This window comes from Lonchura striata, chromosome 10 (genome assembly GCF_046129695.1).
Source record: "Lonchura striata isolate bLonStr1 chromosome 10, bLonStr1.mat, whole genome shotgun sequence".
Classification (NCBI taxonomy): Eukaryota; Metazoa; Chordata; class Aves; order Passeriformes; family Estrildidae; genus Lonchura; species Lonchura striata.
In genome coordinates, this window is record NC_134612.1 from 3,209,320 (window position 1) to 3,227,828 (window position 18,509).

Genomic DNA, 18,509 nt, shown 5'->3' on the forward strand with positions numbered 1-18,509 from the left:
CCACTGGGATATGCTGGTCTGTGCTGCTCACTGCTGCTCACTGCTGTCCTGGGGACACTGGCATTTGCCATTATTGGAGGACCTCAATTACATGTGTCACTGACTGCACACAGTAGAGGACACATTGCTCTGATGGTTATGTGACTTGTGTTGCCACTGCAGCGTAATTTGATCAGGTTCAGAAGTGCTTTTTGGACTTGTTTTGAAGTACTGAATTCTCTCCCTTGCCTCCTCCATTCAATTTCTATTTTCCTTCTTCTGCCAAGAGAAAATTCTTCTTATTGAGAAATTCTCATTTGGAAATAATTCTTGTGTCTTTCTTTTTCCAATTTAGATGCTATGTTTTGGAGTCTAAAATCAGAAACTGTGAAATGTTCTTTGATGTGATTTGCAATTTGTCTTCCCCTCTGAGGACTGACACTTCCTCTGTGACAAAGCACCCTGGTGAATGTGACGTGCAACTCAGGCTAAAGGCTCTTGTGCTCTAGTTTGATGGATGCCATTCACTTGTGGTGTTTTTTGGGTTTTTTGTTTGCTTTGCTTTTCTTAGCCTTTTTTTTTTTTTTTAATAAAAGTCTTTCATTGTTCATTATATCAATTTTTAGATTTTAAAATATGCTAATCATTCTTGTGAGAATTTTCACCAAAACCTGGGTAAAGAGGCATCCAGCATTAGGGTTAAAGGCTGCCATCTATATTTATGTGGCATCTCATTCTAGATATGAATGGACTGAAGCTGAAATCAGCCAAGTATCTCAGTTGGGTGCATTTGTAGAAGTTCTGACAATAGCTGAGCCTGAAGCTGACAGACAGCAAGTACTATTTTTACCTCAGGAAACTTTGAAGACACTTTGCTGTGACTTCAGTTTCTGCTTCAAAGTTGAGAAATGTCCAGACTTCTGTTGAAGAAAAGAAGACTGAGGCTGTCCCAGGGTCAGCTGTCTGTGACAAAACTATTTCCTAATACTAACAGTGTGGTTTTAATCTTTCTGCTCAGAGCCAATGATTTGGATGTGCTCTGATAACTGATCCATTTAGTGCTCCTGGTATAAGCCTTCTGAAAAATGAGATTTAAGAGCTTTTTCACCTTTGGTTCAAGTTTTGGTACGGGTAATATCTGATTACTCAAGTGCAGTTATTCTGTATATATTTATGCCACATTTCTGTAATGCAAGCTCTGGGAATTACTTCCCAGGTTTTTCATAAAAACATCCTTCCCAGATTTGAGGGTGTGTTCACTGGAGCTTCTACATCTACTGGCAAGGGATGATTTAAATTTGATGTATTTGAATGTGAAAAGTGTTTTGGTAATAGGTAGTGAAAGATATGGCCAAAAGTAAAATTTGGCCTCTGCATAATTACATATGAAAATTTAAAAAAGGGTTAATTAAGAAACATTAAAGAAAAAAAAAGAAGCAAGAAATAGAAAGACCCCAGGACCGCCAAGAAGTAAGACATTGAGTATAACTTGCAAAGACATCAGTATGTATTGAATTAATTGTGTTTTGAAGTCCTTTTTCTAATAATAGTTCATGTTATCCTGCTGCTGTGGGATGTCATTGCTAAATCATTCTTTTTTGTTTATTCACAGACCCCACAGCCAGTTGAAAACTACATCAGTGAAGGAGAGTTTGAAGACGATCTGAGTTCTTCTACCCCAAGCACGACGGAGCTGGAGGTCCGTGGATCCAGCCAAGAAACAGATGAAGATTATTTTGAAACCGTGTCACATCAGAGTGGATCTTTGTCAGATGTAAAAACTGAGCCTTATGAGAGTGCATCAGACACAGAATCCCTTTCCAGTGACATAACTGGGAATGCTTGCTCAGATTCAAACTGCCTGTTTACTGGAAAAAACCCCCTGTGCTGCAATCTTCCCAAAGAAAAGGCAGAAACCTTCCATGAACTGAAGAGCTCCAGGCAACCAGAGTTCACCCAGCATGTACAGCTAGAATTGTCCTCCAAAATAAAAGAAGCACCAAGCAAAACTGAATTTGGCATCCAGTTTGCAGAGTTAGAGGGTGAAGAACTGGGTGATGAAGAGCTAACGTTATCCAGTGATAATTCCATCACAGAGAGCCAAGGCTATGAAGAGAGCATTTTATCACAGGCAAAGAGAAAGTCTGGAACAGCACTGCAGAGTAAGGCAGAGTTAGAAAGCAGGGAAGTGCAGTCCTCTACCAATTCAGTATTTACAGAAAACAATGCTGCAAGACTGAAGGAACATCCTGCAGCATTTAGCATTGCCTGCTTCAAAGCAAACTCAGAAAGTTGTTTGATTTTTCCTGGGGTACAGCAGTTTTCCTTCCGGTCAGATGCAGCACCAAGCTGTAGTTTGCCTAATCTTCATTTTGAAACAAATGGGCCTAACTGTAAAAGTGACACTGAGACATCTGACTGTAAGTGTGAATTAGAGTCTATGTCCAGTATAAAATGCAGCAGGAGGAATTCAGCTGACAGTGAGGACACTTCAGATAAAAGGATAAAACATGGAAGTACAGAGACCATGCTGACATCAGATTCGCTCTTCTACCAGAGTTGCTTCAACCCAAAACCTCAGCTACCATGCACAAGGTCAGAGATTACAGAAAGTAAAACATGGCACAGTGCACCTGAAAATATCAATGCTCAAAGGGAAACAGAATGTGTGGTGAGCTGTATTCACCCAACAGACAAATTTAGATGGTCATGTTCCACATTACATCTTCAAGAGCTGGATTTTGAATACACTTGGAAAAACTTAGGAAGGGTAACTGTAAGCTCTGAAAAGGCTATAGAAATAGAGGGCCAGTTTGGCATAAAAAGATCTCTTCTTGATACTGACACAAACTCAAAGGTGTGTCAGGTTTCCCAACCACCAGCAGCTCCCCAGTGCATTGATAATTTGCACTCTAAATCAGAGACATGTGGCCTTAGCCCACAGCCAGCTGGTACTTGTGCTGACAGCTTAACATGGAGTGATGCTTGTGAGGACAATCCAAAGCAAAAGGAAAAATCCTCTTCCCTGGATTGTGGTCCAGGGACAATAAGTGCTGAGGAACTGACAAAAAACAATGAGCACAAAGCTGAAAGAGATCTGGAAGCAAACAGGTTCTCATGTGATACTGATGTTGAATTAGACACTGGTGACACTGAGAGCCCTGCAGCTTCACATGCAGGTGTTCCTGCTGGTGTGGAAAGCAGAGACTGTGATTGTTGTGTAAACTGTGTTTCCAGTAGTGCAATACAGCACAAACATTTGAAGGAGAATGGCCTTGAATCTGAGCTGTCAGATATGGAGATTGTGGCAGGAGAAAGATGGGCAGATGATTCTTCTGGTCTTGGCTTTGGTTGGAAAGTCCTGGATACTGCAACACAACCAGATGGCAGTGACAGAGGGGCAGAGCATGGAGAGTCAGTGCAACAAAATGCAAGTGGCAAAACCGGTGCCTTAAGGAGCCACTCAGAGCTAGGAACAAATGAACATCCTATTCATAAAGAAAAGGATGAAGAGAGTGTCTTTGCTGTTGACAGGACTCCCAGATCAGATTATATAAGGCAGGGAAGGGATTTAATGGCTACTCCAGAATTAAAGCCTGCCCCAATTATAGTCTCTGTAGAGGAGAAAGGATTACAGTCCAAAACACTGAATGATAACCTTCCTACTAAAGTGGTAGCTGAAACATTGGGAAATGGAATGAGCAAGGATTTGCTGTCTCCTCCTCATACTGTCAGTAAAGCTCATGGCGAGCCAGAAAGAGTTCTGAGTGAAAGCTGGAAGTGTGAAGAACTAATTCTGGCCACCCACCCCATTCCTGGCAGTGCAGAGGTACTCTCTGGTAGGGATGCAGCTGAAGTAAAACCAGAAATTTCAGAAGAGAAAAGAGGGAAAACAGAATCAGTTTCATCCTTAGGGTTCACCTGTAGTAATTCTGCAGTAGCAAGTACAAAATTGGAATTCAGGAATGTTGCTGTAACACTAGGTAGTGATACACTTCTTGCAGAAATTCAGACAGATCCATGTGAAAAATCACTCATAAAATCCCCCAGAGGAGGTGGTGTGAGGCTCTCTGAGGATGAGCCCTGCAGGGCAAGGGCACTGGTGACTGATGCAGTGACACTTGAAGCCAGCAGCAGTGTAAGCAGTGTGTGCCAGGGACATGGTGCTGGTGTCAGCCTTGAAAGGACCAGCCCTGTAAAATCACAGGGGAGAAGTGGTGTGATGGCCTTTGAGGAAGAGCCCTGCAGAACAAAGAGGGGTTTTGAATTCAGGACAGAACAGTTAGGAAAGTCAGGCTTTAGAAACCCTGGAGGAAGCAATGATCAGGTGTCTAAGGAAGAGGAATTCAAAGCACATCGAAGCACAGAGGAAGGTTTGAATATTACCAGGGCAGTGACAGTGGAAATGAGCAGCAGTGTAAGCAGTGTGTGGCAGGGAGATGGTGCTGGTGTCAGCCTTCAAGGGCCCAGCATGGTCTCTAAACAAGCAGTAGGCAGGCAAGGAAAGGAAATCTCTAATGGCTCAAAGGAAGAAACAGGTATTTGTGAAGAACCCTCTCCTAGGGAAGGAAAGGAGGGCTCTCCTGCAGGAGACACCTCTAGCCCCAGCAAAGACAGTGCCCTGAGTCTGGATGTGTCTGATGTCTTTGATGAGTCTCTCAACAGGGAGACCCACAGCACTTTCATGCTGGGCCTTGACAGTGTAAGCACCTGCAGCACCAACAGCGAGGAACTGGATGAGAACTCATCCCACATCCTGGGGAGTAACAGCAGTCTTCATAAAGTTGTACAAAAGCCATCAAAGAATGAGAATAGTGGGAAAGTTTCCAGGTTTTTAGTATTCCCAAAAATGACATCTTTCAAGAAAACTAAGCCTGCCTCATGGGAAAATCAAGGAAGCAGCAATATCTTTGGAAGCAAGGCAAAGATGGAAGAGCTGGATGTTGGGAAAGATGATGAAGACACTGCAAGTTTATTGTCTTTCAGAAGTTGTTCTTCTGGTTTAGTCTTCCACAGGAAGGAAAGCTACACCTCTGAGTACTCAGATGATGATGATTTATTTTATGAGAAACCTGCAGGATTTTTCAACAGATTAAGCCTGAGGAAGGCCTCTGGCTCTGGTCGGATACTGATGGAAGATGTAGATCGACAAGTTTCAGGTTCATCTGAAAACAATGACAGTGAAACTGTGGAGCATTCAGGGATTAAAAAATCATTCCCTGAAAATGAACACAAAAGAAACAAAACCCCTGAGGGTAAGAAATTCAGGACGAGGTTGGCCTTGGCACACAAATCCCTCTCAAGCTTATTTGAGTCTAGATGTCCAGAAAAGGAAAACACTGAGCAAAGCTCAAAAGCATCAGTGAAAAATGAAAAGGAGAAAGCCAAACTTCGCCATAGCACCTGGAAAGCTTTACTAAAAAGCAAGGAGGCAGATGGACTAAAAAGACCTGTCTTAGTAAGTTTATCATCCACACAGGAGAGTCTTAATGCAACTGGTGGCCACGTGTTAACACCAGAGGAGCGACAGCATAGTTCCACTTTTTTTAAAACAGAAACAGATAATGGCTCCTTCACAAACTCCAACTATTTTGACAGCTCTGTGGAGCCTGTTGATGTCTCTTTACCTGCGCGTGTGTGGAGAAGACGAATACAGTCCCATGACTTGGGTATCAGATACTCACAGAGTTCAGACTGTGATGAACAGCAGGAGGTTCTGAGCAACAGTTTAAATACTTCTCTAGAGGAATACTGGATGAAATCTCCATTTAGCCCCACTGACTTGCAGCTGGCATTTAGTCAGTCAAGTCCATCATGTCCCCAGCTCTCCAGTTCTGATGGTAAAGACATGCCTTGTAGGCCCATGAGTCCCAAACCTCAGAGTTCACGATCCACTTCCCAGCACAAGAACTTCCGTTATCCTGGGCGAGTATGTGCCGCTTCCATGATCTCTCTTGGGAGCAGCTCTGCAGTGGAAAGCAGTCTGGAGGCTCCTGAGAGACCGAAGACTCTGAAACCCAGAGGAAGTCTCTTACACTCGTTGGATGACTTCCAGAGGGATGACAGTGGCATAAGCAGTCAATCCCAGATCAGCTTAAACACAGCTTCTTCCATTAGTGACATGCTCCGAGATGAGGTGAGTTTTGTCATGGAATGATCAGGGAGTGGTTGGGTTTGCTGTCTTTGCTTTACTATGGTTTAGGAATTCCAGTGAAACTCTTCAATGGCTCAATGGCTTGTTGGTTAGATGAGTGCATAAATATTCCTCTTGGTCTAAGATAGGTGGCACTACTATCTTTCTGTTTCTGTTCAAGACTGTACGAATTGATGAGCTCTTAAAGGGAGGATTTGTTACAAAAACCTGAAGGAATGGAGCAATTACAACACCATTAAAGATTGTACAGACATCATCCTGTGTTCATCTCCAGTGTTAAGCTTGAGTTTTAGCCCTCTTAAGGCAGAATTGAGCCTTGTAACTGGTGTATAGTAAGTAAGTTTCTCATTGTGAAAGGCAGCAAAGATATCAAGTCCTATGGCTAGCAGTCACTTTTTAAGAAGTAAAATCACTTTCTTTAGACAATGAGTAGCTATCTTTTGAAGTACCATGTGTCTTTTGCAGTCACCACAAGTACCTTTTGGTTGCTACTAGAAGTCCGCTTTTGCCTTTTCTATAGCAGACAGAAAAAACCCCCAAACTGTAGGCTCAGGGTCTCATTTCCATGTCGTATTTTGTTCTAATCCAGGTAACACATTAAATCTTTTGCACAGGCTGAATCTCATGGAACAGATTGGATCTTCAGTAGGGATTTAATGATTGGCAGAGACCTCTAAAAGCAGAGACTTCCTCCATCAGTAGGCTTTTAATCCCAGAGAGGATTTCCCAAGTTGTAAGTGGCTAGGAGCTTAGGAATCTCTTTCAGTGGCTAAGCACAACCCCCCAGAGTGACTGAGACTGAGCTGTAACTGAGACCCCAGAACATGCCTTGACCATGCTACTTTTTCAGCATTATTACTGATAAGTTTTGACATTAAGAAATGGGAGAATAATTTTTTTGAGCAGATTGTCAAAAGTGGCACTTGAGAGAGTGCATGAAGTTTTGCATACCCGAAGCAGACAATTTTCAGAGGGTTCATTAATCTGGAACCACTTGATCAATTAATAACAGCTGAGAGCTGCTTGTGTTCAACTCCAATGAGCAAATGAGCCTCACAGAGCTTTTGCTGCTGTGGCCTTTTGCCTCTCACATTTCAGCTTCCATTAAACCTTTAAGATACCCTCCAAGATGGTCTTATCCTGCCCTTTCCCCATACATTTTTACAGAAACTCCCTGTTTTTTGTATAGAAACAAACTAAGATAGGCAGAACCATTGCTTTATCAGCCAAGTCTTGAAAACCTCCATAGCTGAAGGTTTCACTGCCTCTCTGGGAAACATAGTCCTTGAGAATTTTTTTTTTTCCTAATGCCCAACAAGAACTTTCCAAACTGAAGTTTCTGGCCACTCTCTTGTGGTGTTCTCTGGCACTATTAAGAAGAGCTTGGTTCCATTATCCACACAAATACAAAATTATTGATGACTACTCTTACACTGCCTTTAGTGCCCTCTTATCAGCTTGAATAAACCCAGCTCTCTCAACCTCTCCTCATATTCCCAAATGAAAGTGTTTTGGTTGATTGGTTTGGGGTTTTTCTCTAAAGCTGTCTGGAATCCAAAGAAGTGTTTGGGTGTCAGTATGAGAAGTGAGAGCTGTAGTATCAGAATTCCAGGGGGGGGAAAGGGGAAGAGAATTAGCTTTATTCCCTACTGTGCTTAGCTTTATTTGAAAATCTTTTGTTCCATGGGCATCAGCTTAACCTACAAACTTAATACTGCACACTGCATTCCAAACAAGAGACTGCAGCCTAGGAAAAAGCAAGAGATTTGGACTATACACACTGTCAACAGATGAAGCCTCTCAGAGGATGAATAAAATCATTGACCTGTAAATTACAGCTCAAAAGAACATCTAGAAAAGAATGTAGAGATGAGGCATGTGTAAAGCCTTGAAAAGGCAAGTCTACATGCTATAATGTAAGCATTAGGAGCAAATAAATAATTACTTAAATTGATCGTAGATTAAATTATTCAAAGAAAACCATAAAAAATTTAAATGGCATCTAAGACATATAAAACCAGTTTCATTTTCCTGATTTTTCTGGAGGCTGCAGAGTATGATATCTGAATTTGGACAAATGGAGCTGGAATCTAGAAATTAATGCAAATGTCCCAGCTTTCAAAACACAACATCAAATATATTAAAATAGATAGAGATTGAATTATTTCCCTTTTCATGCTGTTGTGAAATGTAGTAGCTGCTTTCTAAAGAGATCATAAAATTCAGTTTATTGGTGAATTTGAAGAAAAGTCTTTTTCTGTTCCACATGAGTGAAGACATTAGTGCAAAACGTATCTGTAATAGTGAAGCTCTTGAGCTCACTTCCTATTGTGCCCTCCAAGATGGGGATTTGTATTTATTCTCCAGCCCCAGGCAGGTATTTTTATGGCAGTGTCAGAATTATCTGTGTTAGTGTTGTGCCAAACTGCACTGGATCAGCTCACCCTGGACACTCTGGCTGCCACTCAGGTAAGTAACTCATCCGAGCCTGGTGGAGCACACACCAGCCCCTCTCTCATTTTTGCTAATGGTTAACATTCTCCCTGTTTCCTCCAGAACAAAGATTTTATGCTGAAAACAGCAAAACAGAACCATTACCAGTTTGCCCATCTGCCAGGCTCTTCACTACATGTTTAATTAATCTGTTCATGGCACAATTTTACTTGCATAATTGTGTTACTCAGCAGACAAGAGCAAACTGTCCTAAAATGTCCCATGTTTGGAATTCACGTGTTCTCTTTGCTCCTGTCCAGTGAGGTGAGGTTAGGCACAAAACACCTTTTCCACACAATCTATTCTTTCTAGACTGTGGCATGTCTTACAAGGGGCAAAGAAGAATTGACCTGGAATTGTTGCTTAGTTGAAAATAGATAGGAAGTGCCTGTGATGGTTTGAGGGTTGTTTTATTTGGGTTCTTCAAGTGATCTGTGAGAATCTGGATGGATACTATTGTCAGGACACAGGATTTTTTTTGTCATGAGACTCCCGAGTTCATTCATTCCCCAGTGTTGTTATCTCCTACCTCAAATATTATTGAGTATCACACTGATGCTACCTGGAGTAGTAGCTGGTTGCCTGAGGGAACACTTGATTTCAAGTTGTTCTAGTATAAAAACTGTAATTTTGTGCAACCACTCAAATGGGGGTGAAGGACAAAGCTGTGAAATTCCTTACTTTTGGCCCAGCATCAAACAAATAAAATGGAAAGTGTAAAGAGCACATCAGGAAGCACAGGGCTTAATATATCAGACCTACAAAGCCTTTTCACATTGTGTAACTGAAGTACAGTTGGAAAACCAGAGACAGACAAGAGATCATTTTTCTATTTTCAGAGACATGGTCTGTCTTTGTAAACAATATTATACAGACAGAGTGACCTAAATCCTGCTGGAATGTCAGTGTGATATGCCATCTAAAACGAGGGTGAACAGGGCACCGTCCTGAGCACAGGGAGTGTTTATTGCACCCTCAAAGGATGGCAGAGCTGCTGCTTCAGGGTGGAGTGCTCCTAAGTGTTTTCTTCTGACTAGTTCTGTGGCTGAGTAACAGGGCTTTGCCATCTTCTGTTCAAACTGACTTGAAGCAAACAAAATTTCCATCCAACAAACCCTGTGTTTTCACCTGCAGTGTGTAAAACAGGAGTCTAAACAGCCATGTCAAACAGCACCTGGAAAGAGGCCAAATAAGAAATGGGTTCCCCATCGCAAAAGGAGGCCCCCCCGGGTCCCACCATGCCCTGTCTCCACCCTGGAGAGCAGAGCCCGCAGGCTCTCCTTCCTTGCTCCAGATGAGAAAGCCAAGGAGATCCCAGAGAGGAGGAGGAAGAGACCCAAACCCCTCTATAAGTGCTTCAGCTTCGATGATGTTTGGATGGAGAGGAATCAAAAAAGGAAGCTAGAGAAGGAGACACAGCCAGAGGGAGGGGTTCAATTGCAGCATCTCCCACAGGACCCCTCACAAGTAAGAAGCCGTGCACCGACCTTCTTGTTCCCTGGCATTGTCTTCCTCTCTGCTCCGCCTGCCTTTCTTTGCTGTCATCATATTCCTGTCCTTACCCTTTGTCTGGTACCACTTCTGTCAGTGTTTCTGTGGGCCTGGTACTCTGTGGAGACTGCAGAAACACTAAACTGGCCCTTGAGTGATAACCTCTGAAGGTGGTGGGTTTCTCAGCTTCTGAAATCAAACAGTTCGTGCCTTGCGAGATGTTGGAAATAGAATGCAAGAGAATCAGGTTGCTTTGTGAGCTGAGTGATGGGGAAGGCAAAGAGCAAATCAAAGTTTCCTTAAATCAATATAAATTAAACTGATGAAATCTCCTTCTGTGCCCTGTGGTGTTGCCCTATTATAACTTTAATAACAGACTTCTAAATTAGACTTCCCTTGTATCTGAGGCCAACTCCACAACTCCTACTGAAGCAAATTCCTGCTGTGAAACACTCAAGAGAACATTGCCATTGGATTTGTAGCTATTAATATTCTCCTCTCCACTGAGGGAGACCTTCAGTTCAGCATTATGATTGCTTGTGAAAAACTTTGTGGCTGTTGTGACTCACACTGATGGCATCTGTTACTTTTGGAGTCAGAGCTAAGGTCTGTTCCCTTCAGGGAGAGTCACAAATCTCTGTCCAAGAGCCAAAATTAGCCTTAATACATACAAAAGAATACTTCCCTAATACTTCTGGGGAAAAAAGACATGAGATCAAGGGATGCTCTATGAAGCCTCTCACAATAATATTGAGAAAGTTTCTGATCAAGCTTGAAATCACGTAGCAGCTACTCAAATAAAAGCTTACCTCAGGGGTTTCTGTTTTGGTCTGTTATCTGTATTGGTTTCCCTTTCTCTTTGTTGTCCTGGTTGCCTGTCTCTTGTTGTTATTACATTAATGTTATTACAATTTTGGAGAGGAGATGAGGCCTCAGTTGTCCTATCACCACTTCAGAATATGCTTGAGCTTATGTGCACAGATAGTTCTGTGAATGGTGAAGGGGAAACTTTGGCTTGCCCAGGGAAAACCTGTCCACCTGGGAGAGCTCCCATCAAACTGACAGACACCTGGGACAGTGAGCCAGGGCAATCCCAGAAACAGGGCTTCTGAAAACTGCCCCCCATTCTCTTCTTCTCAAGGAAAGAGATTAAAAATCTGTGCTATTTTGTATGTTTTGGGCTCTTCAACACAAAGTGTTGCCAGTTGCTGCGTGGATGAGTGCTGGATATGATTCTCTGGTGTGCTTCCCACTCTCAGTTCAATGAGGATGCTCCCCTGGCTCAGCTCCCTACTACCTATGTGATGGAGACAATGAGTATTGCTCTTGAAGTTTATGTGTGTTAGGACAAAAAAAATTTAAAAACTGAATGACTTAGGTTACTTCTCTACCTTGGCTGAAGTTCTGAGTGCTCTTGCTGTGCAGGGATGAGGTGGGCTAGTAAAAGTGAATGCCTGGCTTACACAGGGTCAGGGATTAACAGAAATCAGTGAAACGTACTAAAAATATTTCTCACAATTCCTCGACAAGCATGGGTAGTGATGGAAATCTAGCCCATGCTGCAGGGCATGTGGGCCAGCACTGAGAGCATTGAGGCTGCTAAGAGGAGGGACCAGCTCCCTCAATAGCTTCCCCTGGAGCCATCAGATTACACAGCTTGAATGATGTTTGCTCTGCTGATTGACTGCACATTTGGAGGCTGCCAGAAAACAGCTTCTCCTTTAAGCATTTCCACCCTTATTTTCTGGTGCAAACTTACCTCTAAATTGCAATCAGCTGCAAGATGATGCGCAGCTGCCCCTGTGCCCACGAGGCCTCTCTGAATATTGCCTGCCCAGGGGGCTCTTGGGCCTCAGTTGGTTTTCTGGTTCATTCCTCTCTGGGTAGAAGTGTGTAGGTAGGTTTGGGGTTTACTGATTTTGTCCATTTGTGTTATGTAGGTTATTGACACATTAATCTTTGTAGGCAGGCCAAGAAAGCAAAATGCTTGTTGCAAAATGAGAGGACTGAGGGGATTCAAAGTCTCTCTTTTATGCCCATATAACTGAATTTCTTGGCCTGTGCTTTTTATTTATAATGGTAACCACACAGTGTCATTTTCATAGTATTTTATTCTTTGCAATGCTCTAGTCCTGTAATAGTGCTGGTTTATTCATACTCCCAAGTGTCTTGGGAGTGCTGTCACAAGCTGAAGTGTTTGAGGGCAGTTTTAGAAGGATGCTAAATCCCTTTTGATAAGAAGGAACAAGTTATCCCAAAATAAGCTCTGTAAGATGTTCATTATCTATTGTGGTTTTGTGACTGCAACAAGGGGACTGTATGGGGCTTTGGAGAGCTGAAATTACAAGTCTGATGTTCTCTGACACGGCTGCCTTGGGATGAGTGCCTTTTGTTGTGACAAGTCACATTGTTTTAAGATCAGGTCAGCCCACAAGGTGATGTAATGCTGCAATATTGGGGAAATAACTTAATGGGGCAGAGCAGAGAGGAATTCTTGCTTATTCAAGTGCTGATTTCTGATCCCACTATCATTCAGATCAATGTACAGAGAGGAGCATAATGGAAATATAAGATTACTCTGAGGGCTGACAGTTGGGACAGGGAAAAATGGACAGTCAAGAAACTACCTATAAGCTAAACAAAAAAAAAAAAACCAAACAAACCCAAAAACATTAAAAACATTTAAAATGGCAGCTCCAAACAATTCTATATATTGTAATTTTTTTTTTTTTTTGCTTGGGTCCAGTAAGCTGCTCTGCTTCCTTAAATGAGTACAGCTTGTGTAATTTCCCAGTCAAACTCAAAGCTTGACCCAGCCGTCTCTTATAATCAGATGCTGCCAGTAACAAGCTGAGCAGCTTCTGATGTTGGGCCTTAAAGTCTTAATACAACACCCCCCATGTTGCCCACCCCAAGGGGAAGAAGAGAAACATAGCTGTGGATGAATCTATATTCTTTTGCTTGTCCATAGGCTATGCCCTTCACATGGTGATGTGTTTCAGGCTGTAGCCTGGGGCCTTTTCCTTGTTTTTAATGCAGAAGTTCCCTAACTGGAGCAGAGACAATGCCCCAAACCACTGACATATGGAATGCTGTAATGGCAACGGGCTCTCTTTTGGGAATTATTCTTGCTCTGAACTGCCTGTCTATTGCCATGCAGTACTTTCCTGTTTTGACAAAAACTTAAACTCTGGCTCTTAATCTTGATGCTTCTTGAGTGCACAGCAATAGAAGCACAGACATGGCTTCTACGTGCATTTGTTTGAGCACAGTTTGTGCACTGCCAAATTAGAGAGATTCCTAAAAGGCCCATCAGGGGGCTATACCCAGAGGGGGTATCGTGCAGGAAAAGCTCTTTTATTTTGAAAGAGAAAGGAGAAGCAGTGAAAAATAGATCTTTAGCTCATTGCCCTGAGTGTTAGTTCTACAAATCTGATTTTACCCCATCCAAAATAAGAGCAAATGGAGTTTTGTTGTGTAGTACCATGCTTTGAGCACTGTGGACAACTCAGATAGACTTGATAAGAGGGAAATGAATATGCTTTGAAAAGGAGATTTAATGAGAAACATCTCCCCCCAGTGTGCACCTGACAAGGCATGGATATACAACAGAGACCCAGTCTATGCCTGGGGCTGAACTGCTGTGCACAAGAGCATAGAAATAACCTCTGGTAGAAAATACAGGAGAGAGGACCTTTACTATGGTCTGCTCCCTCATTTCTCATCCTCTCCCTTGTAGGTTGTAAAATCCCTGCCCACATGTTGCTAACACTGCTGAAAATGCTTCTTCTCCTGAGTTAGGGTTGTACAAGCTTCCATGCTATAGGATTCAAATGATGCCTGTACCAAAATTTGCTCTGATGTCCCAGGAATTAATAACAATGAAGCCTGCAGTTGTAACAGCCTTAGGCCAGGGTTCTGCTGTCTAGTCTTAAACAGAACAATAATGCTTTCTATCACCTTTCATGTAAATAACCTAGACTTTACCTTTGACATTTTCAGAGCTGTGGCCCAGTAAGCTTGATTTTCACTGTCACCAGAAGAGTGTGTGTTCCCACTGGATCTTTGCTGTGACTTTTCTAGAAAAACAGGCACTGCTCAGGTTAATTTGAACAGGGTTCATGCTATCCCTCAAGAGATGGTGATTTGTGCCAAAGTATTGGCAGTGTTCTCTTTGTTTCAGGAAAGTTAAGTCCAGGAATAGAAAACCAAACCAGGCATGGAGCAGCAGCACTCTCAGCTGTGTGAGTGCTGTGTGCTGGAAAGGAGGGTTTGGCTAATGGCCTTTTACAGGAGAGGTTTCAGCATCAAGGCTGGTCAGCAGACTTTCATGCTGTGGGCTGGTGAGGAGAGGGAGAGTCCTCAATGTGCCAGGTTCCTGGCTCAGGGAAAGGTGGATATGTTGTAATGGAATGTCATTGGCAAAAGGAAAGGGACAATGGTGATAGAGATGAAAAACTGTCTGTGCTTACTGACCAGCTGATCTCTCAGCCACTGATGTTTTCTGCATGTGGCAGCCACAGGAGAGAAAAGAGAGAAAAGGAAAAAGGGATAAAAGTATATCTGCAGCATGCCTTAATTACTACATTCGGTATAAGAGGTCATGAGTTTTGTGTATGTACCTCTATGTTTTCCCCTTTAAACCAGCAAAAGTTAGTAATTCAATGTGATCTGGCAGTGGTATAGAGTTTTCAAAGTTTTATTAAGTTCTATAAGTTTTATTAAGTCAATCAGCCAGGTAGAGGAGAGTGTGCGAATTCTTACTTGTACCTTTAGCTGAAGAGAAAAATGTTGTTATCCACATTCTATATGGCTGGGGACTAGTACCAATAAATCTTTGAAGGGAAAAGCTTTATTTTCATGTTAAATACCAGAAGAGGACCTATTAGTCACAAGGCTTCAGGAATAGTTTTGTATCTGAGGGGATGACTCCTTGTAGTGATATGAAACCCCCTCCACTAGAGAGGAGTGAAACTTTCTGTGAATGGAGGTGTGTGTGTGTGTGTGTGTATGTGAAGTATGAATCCAGTACGTGCTTGTCCACTTCTGTTCTTATCACCTTGCAGTTTTCCTTGCCTTCTCACTGTTTTCTAATGTTTCTAGCCATAATCATCCACGTGTGTCCACTAACATACTGCTTACTTACATGGGCAGGTATCAGACCTGGGAAGAGGTCCTGTGGGATGAATGCTGTATTTTGTCCTACAGGGCATCTAAACTTAATGTTTGTTGCCTTTGTTTTCCCTGTCCTGTTGCAGGCTGGAATAAGTCCATCCATCACATCTCCTGTTGCCTTTGATATCCTGCCACTGAAGCTGCATCTGTTTTCCCAGAGCACTCCGACAGGCCTGGACTGCGTGGGCTGGAAACGGCGCATCTCCGCTCCCGGTGTGTACGCTGGCCTGGTGGGTGGGAACGAGGACAGACTTAAGCTCTGGTTTATTGAATGTGGAAACTATGTGATAAGCATTCTAACCTGTTCATGATGATTGCTGCATCCATGTCTTAGCAGAAATCTGCTTTAGAGTTGAATTTTTCATGTGCTTTTCACATTCGGGTTTCTTTTCTCCCTGAGTGGATGAGCAGGGTGCTGTTTAAAGGCATGGTCAGATTTTAGTGAACAAGAGATCACTTTGCAATGATGGTATGCTTGATGTAGAAACATTGTGTTTTCTCATGAGAACTTTGTCTCACCTATGATGATGTCATCTCTATTATACTCTTGAATTAGGTTTCTGCAGAGGAAATAGGCTCAGCCTTGTGTTTGCTGGAGAGCACTACAGTGGGTATGGTGAGGTTCCTCTCAGGTTGCTAATTAGGCACTAAAGCAACTAAGTGAGCCTCTAAAGATAGAAGCTTCCTGTACTTTAAATCCCCCTAAAGAACAAGTATGCTGTGTTTTCATGAGGAGTGCACATGAAGTATCATGTCTGCTTCATTTCCGATGACTGACACTTTCTCAGAATTAAAATGTAAGTTGCACAGATTATTAAACTGTGAGATGTATCTTTGCCAGGTTTTTAAATTCTCCATCTGACAGCGCCTGCCCAAACACTGCAGATATCTCTATCACAGCACTTTGGGCTGGAGTAAGGAAAACAGAATGCAGAGGATTTGTTGGCAGTTAGGAACCTAGCCAGGAAAAGCCAGCCACAGTTGGGTGCCAAACTGCCATTTCTGCCTCAGAAGGTCTCTGTACCATCGATTAAACCCTGCTGGAGTTACCTAATTAAGGGACAATAACATTGAACTAATTACATCAGAGTTGAATGATCATAGTATTTTGTCAAGCAAAACTGGTTTGTTTTCTGATGCTTTGTGCAGCTCACGCACAGCCATGAGGCTTGATCTGGAAATAAGAAAACTATTTATTGTTGTGGTGTTGAGAGCCTTGCCTTTGCTCTCTCAGCACTAAGGGTTTTGATCACTCGCTATCCCAAGCATCTGGTGCTGCCCCAGTGCTTAGGACCAGCTCCCTGGCTGCATTAAAAAAGCTGTAGCTTTACTCCTTGGAAATCCCAGGAGGAAACCCATCATTGTCAAGCTGTCTGTGCATCTCTGACATCAGCTGAAATCCCTGAGCACTGCTGTCATAGAAGTACATTCTGAGTCACAGCTGAGACAAATTTCATGGTTGTTCCCAACTGGGACACGTGGGAGTTAAAAGATATGTATGAATTTCTGAGGGTGAATAGGGGAAGTAAATGTATGCAGACTGACCAGCTGGCAGTGCTGTAGGTGTTTATATGCCATCTAGAAATGGGGCCTGCAACCTGAATCATCTGTGATTCACACAATATTCCTGAGATAGGTACAAGTGAATTTCATACCACGACCTAAGCCCGGACCTCAAGAATTTCTGAGTGAATGTAGCACAACAAATGAAATAGAGCAGAATCATTTTTCCACCACCAAATCCATGCTCCTGGGAAAGGAAACTGATGGAGAGAGGAAACAGAGGTTCTTCTACCATAGCCATCTCTATTAGCTTCTGCATGTGGGCTTCATTTGAAGCATTTTAGGGGAGATGAATGTGGACACGTGTCCTGCCTGTGGTAGGATGCGCATGAGAAGAAAACTGCAAGTTATTGAAGTCATATTCTGAAGCTGATGGGTCAGTTTTAAGATTGAGGCAACAGTAGTCCAGCAGAACATCCTCTTTGATTCTTGCACAGCTTTGTTGTGATACCTGTTGCTTTTGACAAAGCTGAAGGGCATGTAAAATAAATATAAAATAAATTGTCAATTAGTTTAATCTAGTTTTAAGATTTCTAACACCAAAGCTGCAGCTGCTTCTATTAATGATCCCAGTCTATGCTTTAGTCATAAAAGACACTGGATATAAAAGTATATCCAATGCTACTAGATACTTCCATGTTGAAAATATGGATAAATTTCCCACTCCCAAAGTCTGCACCTCATCCCCTTTTGCAGGGAATGCTGCAGAGACTGTGAGGGATGGAGGATGGAGGCCTCTGTAGTTCTGCAAGTGTGAAATGCTGGCTGGGATGGTCCCAGCCCAAGAGGTGCCATGCACAACTCCGACACGTTGTCATGCACCTCCCCAGGGGCTGGGGACAAGGGCTGGGGACAGCCTGGCTATCCTAGGCCGGGCTGCGAGCATTTCGCTGGAACAGAACAAGTGCAGAGAGGTTTCATTTCAACGCTGTGCCAGCTGCGCTCCGCGGTCGGAGCCCTCGCTCCCCTCTGTGCCCCGCTGGCAGGAGCGGGCGGGCTGCGCGCTGTGCCCGCTGTGCCCGCTGCGGGGCCGGGCGGCCCGAGCCGAGCCTGCGGCACCGGCCGGCGGCTCTGACCGCTGGGCTGGGCTGGGCTGGGCTGGGCTGGGCTGGGCTGGGCCGGGCTGGGCTGGGCTGTCCCCGGGCCGGGCCCAGCGCGGAGCCCCCGGCGGGCAGGGACAGGTGAGCCCCTCCAGCACCCCAGGGCAGCGAACTGCGCCGTTCTCTTCAGACATGGGGAGCGCCGAACACTTTGGAACAGGTTTCTTGGCTGCACACGCCCTTCAGCAGGGAGTGTTGGTGAATATCTAGTGTCTTTCCCTTTAGTTCACTGAATATTTTGATTTGGAAGGGACATAAAAGGATCATCAGGTCCATCCCTTGGCCATCCCCAGGAGCTACACCATGTGCCTTGTCCAAATGCTTCTTGGACTCTGGCTGGCTTGGCACTGGGACCACTGCCCAGGTGCCCAGCTACCCTCTGAGTGAGAAAAACTTTTCCTAATATCTAACCTAAACCTCCCCTGACACAAATTCAGGCCATTCCCTTGGGTCATGTTGCGAGCTGTCAGAGAGAAGAGATCATTGTCCCTCTGCTTCCCTGTGTGAGCAGGTCTCACTGCAATGAGGTCCCCCCTCAGCCTCCTCCTTTTCTG

General features: G+C 43.5%; 1 protein-coding gene across 1 annotated transcript in view; it reads left to right on the forward strand.

Moving 5' to 3' along the window:
- The window catches only part of ARHGEF4 (Rho guanine nucleotide exchange factor 4), a 232,888-nt gene that overhangs the window by 102,869 nt on the left and 111,510 nt on the right, over positions 1–18,509 (forward strand). The window contains exons 3-5 of the mRNA XM_077785564.1: positions 1,592–6,115; positions 9,761–10,093; positions 15,376–15,505. Of these exons, the coding sequence (XP_077641690.1) occupies positions 1,592–6,115; positions 9,761–10,093; positions 15,376–15,505 (4,987 nt within the window). The remainder of the gene's footprint in view (positions 1–1,591; positions 6,116–9,760; positions 10,094–15,375; positions 15,506–18,509) is intronic.